This window comes from Aspergillus foveolatus (assembly GCF_047715535.1).
Source record: "Aspergillus foveolatus strain CBS 279.81 unplaced genomic scaffold BDW70scaffold_5, whole genome shotgun sequence".
In the NCBI taxonomy this organism is placed as follows: domain Eukaryota; kingdom Fungi; phylum Ascomycota; class Eurotiomycetes; order Eurotiales; family Aspergillaceae; genus Aspergillus; species Aspergillus foveolatus.
In genome coordinates, this window is record NW_027396069.1 from 104,185 (window position 1) to 116,879 (window position 12,695).

Genomic DNA, 12,695 nt, shown 5'->3' on the forward strand with positions numbered 1-12,695 from the left:
ACTCTGAGCAGTCCCGGGCTCAGACCAATCGCTGAGTCCTCATCCTTTATGTCTCGTCTCCGCCGATCCGCTGCTTGAATCATCCCATCCCATCTATCCCACACTCTCTGGATTCTGCTGTGGCTGACTCCCCTCCATCGTGTGTGGACGGAGACTCCTCACTCCATCCCTCCGAATTAAAGTGTTCGCACCATGGTCGATACTGTACGGTACAGGGGGTACTGGGGCAGTCACGACCAAGCCCTTGCAGGTCCACCGCGCCTGCCCAATCAGTCACTTCCCGGAACGCCGGGAATACCGGTTAGTGGTTCTATGTTATTTAGCGACTAGGCTCTACAGAGTATCGAGTCTATCGACTCCAAGGAGGGAAGAATAGGATCACTCGGGAGAACAGGTTGAAACTCGGGAAAACTTGGAAGAAAAACATGATCTCATCACGACATCAATTGCGTCGGTTGGATTTCTTGTTTCCGCGCCAAGCAGGCACTCTGCAATCGCAGCCCTCATAACCCCAGCTCCTGCATATGTATTCCGTATTTAACAAGTCCTCGGGACCGAAACGAATCCAATAGTCCTCACACTATAGTGGCGGCGCATCAGCTGAGCTCGACGCTCGTATGTGACCTATCTTCCTGAGGACTCGCCCCCCTCAGTCGGGTGTTTCACAACCCATTCAGCGCGGCTATTCGTCGCGCCCGCGCAGGAATTCCTTGACCACAATGCTCAGATTGGAGCGATCACTTTGTTGTACAGCATGCTAGCAGGACACTGCAGAACCCGAGAGACGGAGTGGCGGCATTGCGCCGTGCAATGTGCGCCGTCTGTGCCACTGCATGCTCATGACTGCATCTCGGTACGATCAAGATCGCAGGACAACCACGGTCGTTAAAGTTTTCATCCGCGTTACCCCGTGGCTTTCTTCCCAAGGTTAATCTTGTATCTTTATTACCAAGGATGTCGGGATTGGAGCCCGGCTTCTGAGTTTTGAGATTATACTTCGTACTTTTTTTTTGACAGCCGTTGGGTTGGAGACAGTCTTGCGGCGTAATGCCAGGACAGTCACAGACTGGCTGTGCCCCTGACGCTAGGCGAATTTGAGGATGGCTGGGCAGGCGACGCGGGAGGGGCGCAGCCCTAGCTGGGAGACGAATCCCTTTGTAATGTCAGCTAATTGTATCACACATAAAGCAATGGTGAAAGTGGTGAAAGGCGAGCGATAAAAAAGGCATTAGGTACCGAGATCACAGACCCAGATCCGTAGTTCTTCACTTTTTGTCTGAGCTTTTGATCCAAGCCGTCCTGCAATAATCAAAAATGCATGCCGCACTCGATCTAAATCAGATCTAAAGCGGAGAGTCCCCCTTCAATTTCATCGGCCAATGATGCCCAAACAGCCGTATTCCCTCCACTGGGTGATGCGCAATCGCAACCGCCGGCGTTTCAGTTGCCTTCAGCCTGAGGACGGCAACCAACCAATGGCGCCCCGTCGGGGCTGACCGGTCGGCCCTCTGAGCCTCTTTACTTGAACAGCGCCTGGAGTATGAATCGACGACGGCTTCAAATTCTTCTAAAGCGGCGCTAGAAGGTCGAAGAACCGTTGGTCTTTTGCTTATCTCAGGGTAACATTTCCAACGTTGTCGGCTCCTAGTCCCTCTTGGTGCGAGTACGCACACTAGTCTGGGGCATCGGGCAGCAATAGGACAGGGCAAGTTTTTCACATCATGAATCATGAACATGAACCTATCTCATTCTGAAAATATTCTGATGCACTGTTGATCTGCAGTCTGAGAATGGAAAAAGAAAAACAGCTCCCGATCCAGCTCCAGCAGCTTGAAGGTCGCCGATGACGTTACGTTGTATTATTCATCTGCCCCCGTATCACGCAAGAGTTGCAGTACACTCAAGGGACTTTGAACTTCAATTCAGTTATGGACATAAACAGAACCAAGCTTTTACAACTAGCCAGCCTCACGAATTAATTGACGTTTAGAGCCCAGAGTAGCCTTTCTAGTATGTCTAATTTGAATGTCCTCCTCCTCGGCGGCCACGGCAAAGTCGCCCTCCACCTGACTCCTCTCCTCCTCGCCCGCTCCTGGAACGTCACCAGCGTCATCCGCAACCCAGCGCACGAGTCTGAGATCCTCGCGCTCGCAGAGTCTGAAAAGGTCCGCGAGAAACTCTCCGTCCTGGTTTCCAGCCTAGACGATGTGAAAACCTCCGCCGACGCCGCAAAGATCATCAGTCAAGTTGATCCAGATTATGTCGTTTGGTCTGCTGGTACGTTTTACGACATATTCCTAATAACCCTCAGAAGAACGAGAAGGAAACAGCGGATGCTCATTGATGACTTATACAGGAGCCGGCGGCAAAGGCGGCCCTTCACGTACCATCGCTGTTGACGAAGTCGCCGCCAAAGCATTCATCTCCGCTTCCTATGCGCACCCGCGCGTCAAGAAATTCCTCCTCGTCTCGTGGATCGGGTCGCGACGCACAAAACCTTCCTGGTTCACTGACGCAGACTGGAGCTACAGCCGCAACGTATTTGACAATGTCCTTCCCACCTACGCAAAGGCAAAACTCGAAGCAGACGAGTTCTTGACTGCACATGCGGCTGTGCGGAATAGACAATCTGCTGCTGGGGAAGCGGGTAGGCTTGATGCGATTTGTCTAAGGCCGGGTCTGTTGACCGATGAGCCGGCGACGGGGAGGGTTACGCTGGGGAAGACGAAGAGCGAGGGGAAGGTCTCAAGGGAGAACGTGGCGAGGGTTGCGGATGCGTTATTGGCGAAGGAGGGGAGTAAGGGCTGGGTTGATTTGCTAGATGGTGAAGAGGAGATTGGTGACGCGGTTGAGAGGGTTGTTCGGGAAGGGGTTGATGTTGTCGAGGGGGAGGATGTCGATGCTATGGTTAAGCGGTCTGGGCTGGACGGTTGAAATTTGGGACGATAAACATGAACGATCGTCTATGACTTAAGGTAGTTAAAGATTTATTCGACGGTGCCACTTTATCTGGAAGGTTTCATATTTTGTAGATATATATAGTCTATATGCATTCAGAACGCTGACATATAGTCCAATGCTATGATTCACTTTGCGGATTAAAGCTTCGCCTTCGGAGAAGCCGCCTCCTCTTGCGCTTGCTTCTTAAGTAGTCTCCTCAGAATCTTTCCTGCAGCACTCTTCGGAATCTCATCAACAAACCGCACGCCGCCGCGCAGGCGCTTGTGATGCGCAACCTTGCCATCCAGCCACTTGGCGATATTCTTTGCTTCTTCCGCCGCCGAAACACCCGAGCTCTTGCTCTTCGCGCTCCTTACGACAAATGCAACAGGGACCTCAGTCCCATGTTCAGCGCTCTCGACACCGACAACGGCAACGTCGTCGACTGCAGGATTATCGACCAGGATACCCTCGAGCTCGGCCGGAGCGACTTGGAAACCCTTGTATTTAATGAGTTCTTTGACACGGTCTGTGATATAGAAGTTGCCCTTGGGGTCCTGGTAGCCGACGTCGCCGGTGCGAAACCACCCATCTGGAGAGATTGAGTCTGCTGTTGCGGCTGGGTTGTTGTGGTAACCCTGGAAGACATTCGGTCCACGGAGATAGAGCTCCCCAACCTCACCGGTGGGCACCTCGGTGGGTTCTGAACCGTCCTCAGGCATCGTCATATACTTGGCCTCCATGTTGGGGAGGAGTTTACCGACGGAGCCGACACTCTCGCGCCATTCACCCCATGGTTGAGTGTGAGTAGTAGGGCTAGTCTCACTAAGACCATAACCCTGTTTGATACCGATGTGGAGGCGGTTGTAGACAGCTTCAACAAGCTCCTGAGTAAGCGGCGCGGCACCGGAGTTCATCATTCGCAGACTGGAAAGATCATACTTTTCGACTATAGGGTGTTTGCCCAGAAGGAGAACAACCGGAGGAACTACGTAGCTGAATGTGATACGGTAGTTCTGAACATGCTGGCACCATTTTTCGAGGTCAAACTTGGCCATGACAAAGAGCTCATAGCCCTTGTATATCGTTTGGTGGACAAGACATGTCAAGCCGTAAATATGGAAGAATGGAAGGAAAGCAAGTAAACGGTCCCCCTTACCATCTGCCCCGCCATTCCACGTCAGGTTACCAGCTTCGCCTGCCGCCAACTGAAGGCTGTTGGCAACAATGTTGCGATGGCTGAGCATGACGCCCTTGGGAACCCCAGTAGTGCCAGAGCTGTAAACAAGAAACGAGAGATCTTTCTCCGGGTTGATCTTCGTGCGACGATAGCGAGTGGCTCCGGAAATGTTGCGGATAGAGGTGAAGTGTTTGAACCTGGCCTCAGGATCGCGCTGGTCTCCTATCAAGATAATGCGGTCGTCAGGGATGCCCACCTCTTTCGCCGCGGCTCGCGCAACTGAGAGAACAGGTAATTGAGTAACAACGGCCTTTGCACCGGAATTCCTTAACTGGAACGCGAGTTCCTCAATTGTATAAGCTGGGTTAGAGGGCGAGACAACACCGCCTGCCCAGAGCGTGCCATACATGACAACCGGACTGTCGATGCTGTTAGGGGTAAAGAGCGCGAGCACATCGCCTTTACGCCAGTCAAAGAGAGACTTCAGGCCTTGGCCAAAAGTAATGGCAGATTGTTTCACATCATTGTAGGTATAGGAGCGTCGGGTGTCGGCATCCGTATAGATAACTTAAAAACGTCAGTTGGAGTTTGGGAAGACCACGCAAGAGGCAACCTCACCCTTGTTGTCGGGGAACTGCCTATCCTTTCGCTCAAAAAGGAACGCCCATAAGTCGATATTGGGAATGTCCACTGGAGGGTATTGCGAAGAGACTGGCATGTCGAGAAGAGGACTTGGAGCTGGAGAGGGGACGGCTTGGCAACGGAGAATGCGGGGGACAAAGCGAACGGGGGCCTGGATGGTGACAGACAAGCCGCGAAAGAGAAACTGGGAGATGAAGAGAAGGAAAAGATAAATGTACGGATTATCTAGGTGATTAAATCTTGAATATCGGCGAGACAGATTACTAAACAGCACCAAGGCTCCGGCTATACAATCTTTAATCCTCCGTCCGCAGTGCTCGGCCCTCGGCACCTTGTCACCTGACTTGACCCCAGATTACCTCATTCGGAAGGAGCCAAACGTTCCCAACGGTCTCGGCCAGACAACGCTTATCAGCGGTGCAGCGCTGATCACGTCCATCGGATACACTGGGTCTTGCAGGCTGCAGACTGATTGAAAGGAGCAATGATGCTATGATATATCTGTTATCATATATTCCCAAATTAAATTGTATGTACGCTGTATACGGAGTACAGGGAACGCCATTGCTCGACAACATGGACTTACAAGCTGGCGGTAGTTGGCCGATTACTTCGGTGTACCCGCTCCCGTCGGCACGCCTACAGTGGGACATCTACCGGCCGACTTTGCGGCTTTGCGGATGTTGCGAATAATATACACTCAATGTGTCATCTATATCTATCATATTCTACATCAAACTCGTGCGGCCCCCAACTTCCCTGGCCCCTTCTCCATTTGGCATCTCACCATTTCGACCTTCCACAAACTCTCGGTAGATAGCCAGCAGTCGTCTACGTTCTGCTTCGCTAAGCGAACTGCGTGTCGTGTTCAAGGACCGTTCCATGTGCTCCCATCGCACTATTATTTCTTCCCGACCTTCGGCTAGCCCTGGCTCATGGGCATCGGCCGTCGCAGTTGTAGGCGCTAAGCTACCAGCAGCTTGCTCGAGTTGCCGTTGGCGACGTCGCGCGTTCTTAAGCGCATCGAGCTTGGATGCCACAACTGTCGGCGCCGGCATTGCCACTGTTCCAGCTCGCTGCTCCAGGTCAGAGTACAGGAACTGAATGAACGAGCGACTGCTCGTGCTGGGAGTGGACGACTTGGCGGTCTTCGCTGGCGGCTTATCGCCTGACCGATCGCCTAATGCGTCATGTACTGCTTCGAGGTGCGCGTTGTAGACGACAGCCTGTAGATCAGCACCGGAGAATCCTGCTGTACGCGCTGCTACCTCATCAATCCGGGCCACCACCTCATCACTCATCGCAAGCTTCTTGCTAACAGCTCGAATAATATCAGCTCGATCAGCATGGTTGGGCATATCGCAAAGTAGCGACTTATCCAAACGACCGGGACGGAGCAACGCGGGGTCAATGAGATCCGGCCGTGACGTAGCCGCGAGAACGTATACGCCCGAGAGACCCTCAGCTCCATCCATCTGGGTGAGAAGCTGGTTGACTACTCGGTCCGTTACTCCAGTTGAGTCATGTCCACGCTTGGGCGCGATACTGTCAAACTCATCAAAGAAGAGGATGCATGGCCGAGCTGCCTGTGCTCGTTCAAACAGATCCCGTACACTCTTCTCACTGGCACCGATGTACTTGTTAAGGATTTCCGGTCCTTTTACGCTGATAAAGTTGAGACCGCACTCGCCTGCCACTGCGCTGGCCAGCATCGTTTTACCGCACCCAGGGTATCCATAAAGCAATAAACCGGAGCGAAGTCGGAGTGGGCACTGTGCAAAGATAGGAGCATACTTTGTTGGGTACTGCAGTGTCTCCAGGAGCATCTTCCGAGTCTCGTGCAGACCACCAATAGAGGAAAAGGTCGTGGTGGATGAAGTCAGAGTTACATTGCGTAGGGACGCCGGGGTGAATCCTTTAATGGCACTATCAAAATCCGCTGATCCGAGGACGATCGCCCTGGACTCATCCGATGCCTCGCTGATAGATCGAATGAGGGCTTCGTTGCGAGCGCGAGCAACCAGCAACACCAAGTCACCAGGCATGAATCCGTCGGTCTTTCCAGCTAGGTCGAGAAAGTCGACATCACGCCCAAGAATGAAGCCGTCACCACCGGATGAGCTTGGCCGGCTGCCTGGATTTGAAGGGTCCAGCCAGGAATCATTGGTCGACGTACTGACTGCCCTTGTGTGGCCATTAGTCACACCGGATGGACCAGCTTCCGCCGTCGCACTGGTCGTCCCGCGATCCTGACTTGTGAGGTACTCCAGCACTTTACGGCGTCCCTCTTTGTCAGGAGCCCTTAGATGTATTACTTCTCGAAACACATGGCCGCCCACAATGACGTTATTTAACGACTCCTTGGACTGCGCCGTTGCAAGAAGTACAACGCCCGAATTCATAGAACAGAACTCGCGAACCATAGAGCAGATGACTTCACTGTTCTGACGGCTACGGCCATTATCTCCTCCCACTTGCAATTCAGTTTCGACTGGGCACAGCTTGTCAAGGTCATCCAGGACCACAGTTGATTGCCCGCCAAGGCGAGCGCACCATGCCGCGGACATAAACAGCCGGTTCATGGTCTCTTTGATGTTGGATATCCGAGTCTCGTCAGTCACAAGTTTTCGACACGAAAAGTACTTCACGTTGAACAGCGATTCTTTCTGTAAACGATGCGCCAGGAGCTGACCCAACGCAGTCTTTCCAGATCCCAGCCCACCGGTCACCAACACCGAACAGGACTTGTTGAGATTATCCAACGCTTGCGAGATAACTTGATCGATCCCGACCATGGGCGGCGCAGTAGCCGGAATTGGGTCCTCCATTGCTAGGTTCAATGCACTTTGGTTTACTGGTTTTGGTATTTCAGCTTGAATTTCAAGGGGCAACTTCGCGTCAGACCCTAATAGCCATCCGAACACAGACTTAGACGCATCGGAACTGCTCTTCAAAGGGGGGTCAAATCGAATTAGAGCCCCGTCAAATGCAGACACTGTTCCTTGATTATCTGATTTTGGAAGAACCATACCATCCGTTATGGGCCCTGCGAGTAGGCCCTTGCCGGAGCCAGTACTGCCATATAGGACTTTAATGCGCTCCACTAGTGCATCCTTTGCTGCAATAGTGTCCGCTCCGAATTTCAGCCCATCATTTCGCTTCGTTGCATCTGCAAGGAAAGGATAGACTTTGAGGGCTCTAGTGGCGGACCGTTGCAGCGGTGGCGGTGCGGCCTCGACTCGAATGATACCGCCTACCATCCCTTCTGCTCCTATCGCCGAGCAAAGCACGGAAGAAAGACCGGCATGTTGAGTGTCGGGTGCATCAATCCAAGGAAGCAATTTGGCCACAAGTTTCGTCGTGAGGGCACCAGAATCACTAGCCTTTTGCTCGGCTTGGCTCATCTGTTGCTGAGGATCAGGTGGTGGTTTTAGCCCGGAAGGCTGGACGAGCGTGACGCATGCCCATTCAGCACCCCGAAGTTCATTTGATGCGAGGACATCAGGGTCAAGCCAGACACGGAAGCCCTCATTGTTATCCTCCTCTGTCTCTTCATCAAAGTACTGGTCCGACCATTGACGATCAAGTCCTCTAAAATAGAGAGCACCTCGGCTTGTTTCAGACTTGCTACTTTTACCGCGCGCGGTGCTCCCTCCACTGCTTCGTCCCCCAGCACTCCTTTTACTGCTCCCTGTGACACTCCGGTTATCCCCTCGAGACACCCGAGTATTCGCTTTCGGACGAGTTTTAGGAGCAACGATGACTTCTGCATCAGGAGCAATCCTAGCAAAGGGAGACGTGCTCGACGGAGCTGGAGTCAGCGAAGTGATCACAATGTTTGCTGTGGATGTGGGAGAGAGGTGTAATGTTAAAGGGTGCATGTGATCAGCTTGTGCTGCCGTAAATGTAGGGTTGGGTAGAGCTCGGATTTGTGACAAGAGATTAAGCTCTAGAAATGTCGCATGCAGTTCGATAACTGGACATAGGATCAGCGGCTGAACGTGCCCGCCAAGAGAGGAACGCAAACATACTCTCCCAATCTTCGGGTGTTAACGGCTCAATGTTGATCGTATGGGCTACCGGAGGATCAAGATGGATGAATATGCCGACCTATTTCACGATTAGGACATCCGAAATAGCGAGAACTATCAGAACCCGCTTACTCTTTGTCCATCCCCCAGGCCGAGAAACCTTCCAAAAGTGGTATCCAACTCAACTGTCGCGGCATCCTGTTCTCTTGTAGATGGGGAATTGTTTATGCCATCCCTTCCCACAACGGGTGCGATTCTGCGCTTGCTCGGCATTCCTGTCCACCCCAGATAACATGATCGCGGGGTAGTACTGCCGTTGCTGGTCCGTCCGGTCGGGCGGAACTGTAACTCGACAATCACATTCTGCGCAGGCTAACGCGCAGGCAATGATAACTTAACATAACAGTCTCTAGAACCCAGGAAAATCAGCGAAAGGACTTACTGCATTGGCGTTGACCAAAAGAGAAACAAGCGAGGGCGGCAGGTTCACAAGACAGTTCTTCAGAGAGACCAGGGCGACTTCCGCCGTGGTGGAGGGTTTCCTAGGCGCCATTCTCAGGCGCACACGAGCGGAGACTTGCCGGTTGAAGCAGAGTAGAAATACAGATGCAAGGGAAGCTAGAGAAAGGAAATCTGGGCTGAGAGCGTGGTGATGAAGTGCCAGCCGCCGGCTCCAACCCCGGACTCCGCAATCACTCGCCGAGCCGAGAGTTGATGCCTCGCGGCCGTCGGACCGAGACTTTTTCCGCTCCGTTACACGTGCCGTCATGCTTCCCCTTAGACCCGTTTCAGGACTAGCGTTTCCGCTTAAGAATTCTGCCTTAGGAAAATGGCTGCAGTACCCGAGACGCGTCTTTCGCGACGCGAACGTGCTTTACGCCTCAGGCTGCAAACTCCTTTGCTGGAGGAACGCAGAAAACTGCCTGGCGCCCAGCCTTGTCAAGTTACAACTTCCGCAGCACCTGCGCCCTCTTCTTGCTGAGCTTCCGGACTCTCTCGGTTGAGCCAATTGTTCCTGTCGCGGTCGCTCTACCATGGCTTTGAACCAGTACCCTGCCCCGGTTGATTACCATGGGCAGCTTGAGGCCTTCAAGGATTTCCTCAAACACTTCAAAAGCTTTGAGTCGGCCTCTGCATCAGCCGCAACAGAAGCTATCGAAGACCTTCACATCGACGAAGATGGCATCAGCGACGAATACGATTTTATGGAGGACGCTGATGAGAGTGGAGCGCAGAGCAGGGCAGGGCGCCGCCGAAACAAGGAGCCCAAGCTGAAGTACATGCAGATGTTACAGGACGTAGCTGACCGGGAACGTTCCGACGTCCTCATTGAGCTGGATGATCTCGTAAATGTAAGCGCTTGCTTCTCTTCTTACTAATTCCAGTCAATGTCTAACCGCGCCGTCTTCTAGTATGAGCGTTCGCTCCCGGAGGAGGTTGACTTGAAGCTTGCTCAGTCCGTCCAGAGAAATACCAAGCGTTATATTGAGGTCATGTCTCAGGCAGTGGACGCTGTTATGCCGAAGGAAACAAAAGAAATCTCGTATGTCAGGCTGCTCCATGAATTACGAGTGCTGGAACTGAGTTGCATCTAGGTTCAAGGACGATGTCCTCGATGTGATCATGTCGCAACGTGAGAAGCGAAACGAAGCCATGACCATGGCTGCTGAAGCCGACCCCGAAGCCGCGCTAGATGCGTCTATGTTCCCTCCCGAGCTTACTCGTCGATATACCCTTCACTTCAAGCCCCTTACTCCTTCTGGATCCAGCAGCGAACGTGCTTCGAAAGCGCTCGCTGTGCGCAACGTGCGCGCCGAGCATCTTGGTAGTCTTATCACAGTCCGCGGCATCACAACTCGTGTATCGGACGTTAAGCCGGCTGTCCAGATCAACGCTTACACATGTGACCGCTGTGGTAACGAAGTTTTCCAGCCGGTCACGACAAAGCAGTTCACACCGATGTCAGAGTGCCCGTCGAAAGAGTGCAAGGAGAACAACACGAAGGGTCAACTCTTCCTGTCCACAAGGGCGTCAAAGTTTGTGCCCTTCCAAGAAGTCAAGATTCAAGAGATGGCGGATCAAGTGCCTGTCGGCCACATTCCACGGACCATGACTGTTAACTGCACCGGCACCCTTACGCGGCAGCTCAATCCCGGTGATCTAGTGGATATCGCTGGTATCTTCCTTCCTACGCCTTACACCGGCTTCAGAGCGATTCGCGCTGGATTGCTCACAGACACCTATCTCGAAGCCCAGCACATCACCCACCACAAGAAGTCTTACAACGACATCGGCGTAGACAGCCGAACCCTACGCAAGATCGAACAACACCAAAAGTCCGGCAACATGTATGAGTACCTTGCCCGGTCCATTGCGCCTGAAATCTACGGCCACTTGGATGTCAAGAAAGCGCTGCTTCTGCTCCTCATTGGCGGTGTCACAAAAGAGATGGGCGACGGCATGCACATTCGTGGTGATATCAACATCTGCCTGATGGGTGATCCTGGTGTTGCCAAATCGCAACTGTTGAAATACATTGCCAAGGTCGCCCCGCGAGGTGTTTACACAACAGGTCGCGGTAGCAGTGGTGTTGGTCTCACAGCTGCTGTCATGCGTGACCCTGTTACGGACGAAATGGTTCTTGAAGGTGGTGCCCTGGTACTCGCAGATAACGGTATCTGCTGCATCGATGAGTTCGACAAGATGGAAGACGGAGACCGAACAGCCATTCACGAAGTCATGGAACAACAGACCATCTCCATTTCCAAAGCCGGTATCACCACCACCCTTAATGCTCGTACTTCTATCCTTGCCGCAGCCAACCCGCTGTACGGTCGCTACAACCCCCGAGTATCTCCAGTCGAGAACATCAATCTTCCAGCAGCTCTACTCTCTCGCTTCGACGTGATGTTCCTCATCCTCGACACTCCATCGCGCGATGCAGACGAGGAGCTGGCTAGTCACGTCGCCTACGTCCACATGCACAACAAACACCCCGAAGACGAAGATGCGGGCGTCATGTTCACGCCACACGAGGTCCGCCAATATATTGCCAAGGCACGAACATACCGTCCCGTTGTTCCCTCGCGGGTCTCTGACTACATGGTCGGCGCCTACGTGCAAATGAGAAAGCGCCAGAAGCGCGACGAAGCGAACAAAAAGCAGTTCTCCCACGTCACCCCGCGTACCCTGCTCGGTGTTGTCCGTATCTCCCAGGCTCTTGCGCGACTTCGGTTCAGTGAAGAGGTCATTACAGAGGACGTCGACGAGGCCCTGCGCCTGATTGAGGTCAGCCGAGCGTCCTTGTCCAATGATGGACAATCGCACCTTGACCAGAGCCCTACATCTAAGATCTACAACCTCATCCGTGGTATGCTCGAGAGCGGTGCGGCTGCCGTTGGAGACGGCGAAGACGGCGAGCTCAGCATGAGGAGAATCCGGGAGCGGGTTTTGGCAAAGGGCTTTACAGAGGATCAACTCACAATGACGATCGACGAGTATGAAAACTCTCACGTAAGTCTCTTAATTTCTCCACGTTACCTGCATCTTCCGCTAACTTCCATCTCCAGGTCTGGCAAGTCATCGCCAACGGCACGCGTCTTGTATTCCTCGACAATGTTGATGACATGGACATGTAAAGGACTTCCATCTCCTAATTCACCTTATTCTTTCATTTGCTACGATATGCTACCTTGGTTATGTATTGGTTCCGCATTCTAGAGAGTAGTTCATGAAGTGGGATGAATCGGGTCGGTGTTATGGTGTATTTTATATTAGGCTAATACTTTCTGCGTTATCATATATGATCTGAGTCTATTCCACAGTTCGTCGTTTTGTTTTTCCCTCAGTCATAGTTCTCAGTAGAGTAATTTTTTATGCTGATGTGTCCTTTTCTAGCGAAA

At 52.7% G+C, this 12,695-nt stretch overlaps 5 protein-coding genes across 5 annotated transcripts; 2 read left to right on the forward strand and 3 right to left on the reverse strand.

Moving 5' to 3' along the window:
• Nucleotides 1-1,300: 1,300 nt before the first annotated feature.
• Nucleotides 1,301-1,770, reverse strand: BDW70DRAFT_93164 (uncharacterized protein). The gene has a single exon (XM_073745216.1). The coding sequence runs from the start codon at nt 1,734-1,736 to the stop codon at nt 1,344-1,346; it is 393 nt and encodes a 130-aa protein (XP_073599580.1). The 5' UTR covers nt 1,737-1,770; the 3' UTR covers nt 1,301-1,343.
• A 134-nt stretch (nt 1,771-1,904) lies between these two features.
• Nucleotides 1,905-3,092, forward strand: BDW70DRAFT_128830 (uncharacterized protein). Its single transcript, XM_073735499.1, has 2 exons — nt 1,905-2,277; nt 2,357-3,092. Exons 1-2 carry the CDS (start codon nt 2,013-2,015, stop codon nt 2,932-2,934), a joined length of 843 nt encoding a protein of 280 aa, XP_073599581.1. The 5' UTR covers nt 1,905-2,012; the 3' UTR covers nt 2,935-3,092.
• Nucleotides 3,093-3,098: 6 nt separating this feature from the next.
• Nucleotides 3,099-4,838, reverse strand: BDW70DRAFT_170081 (acyl--CoA ligase; the record flags this gene model as incomplete). The annotated part of the gene is made up of 2 exons (XM_073742845.1): nt 3,099-4,687; nt 4,739-4,838. 2 exons carry the CDS (start codon nt 4,836-4,838, stop codon nt 3,099-3,101), a joined length of 1,689 nt encoding a protein of 562 aa, XP_073599582.1.
• A 652-nt stretch (nt 4,839-5,490) lies between these two features.
• pex1 (AAA family ATPase peroxin 1) lies at nt 5,491-9,346 on the reverse strand (the record flags this gene model as incomplete). The annotated part of the gene is made up of 4 exons (XM_073738730.1): nt 5,491-8,738; nt 8,794-8,872; nt 8,926-9,165; nt 9,236-9,346. The coding sequence occupies 4 exons, from the start codon at nt 9,344-9,346 to the stop codon at nt 5,491-5,493; spliced, it is 3,678 nt and encodes a 1,225-aa protein (XP_073599583.1).
• A 481-nt stretch (nt 9,347-9,827) lies between these two features.
• On the forward strand, nt 9,828-12,513 carry BDW70DRAFT_147523 (DNA replication licensing factor MCM7; the record flags this gene model as incomplete). The annotated part of the gene is made up of 3 exons (XM_073738731.1): nt 9,828-10,145; nt 10,206-10,336; nt 10,389-12,513. The coding sequence occupies 3 exons, from the start codon at nt 9,828-9,830 to the stop codon at nt 12,511-12,513; spliced, it is 2,574 nt and encodes an 857-aa protein (XP_073599584.1).
• Between the last annotated feature and the right edge of the window lie 182 nt (nt 12,514-12,695).

Bases quoted from the DNA above. Each gene is read 5' to 3' on its own strand.
- BDW70DRAFT_93164 (XM_073745216.1), bottom strand. From the start codon at position 1,736: ATGTTCATGATTCATGATGTGAAAAACTTGCCCTGTCCTATTGCTGCC.
- BDW70DRAFT_128830 (XM_073735499.1), top strand. From the start codon at position 2,013: ATGTCTAATTTGAATGTCCTCCTCCTCGGCGGCCACGGCAAAGTCGCC. The intron at 2,278-2,356 runs GTACGTTTTACG...TGACTTATACAG, and splicing joins TTATGTCGTTTGGTCTGCTG to GAGCCGGCGGCAAAGGCGGC.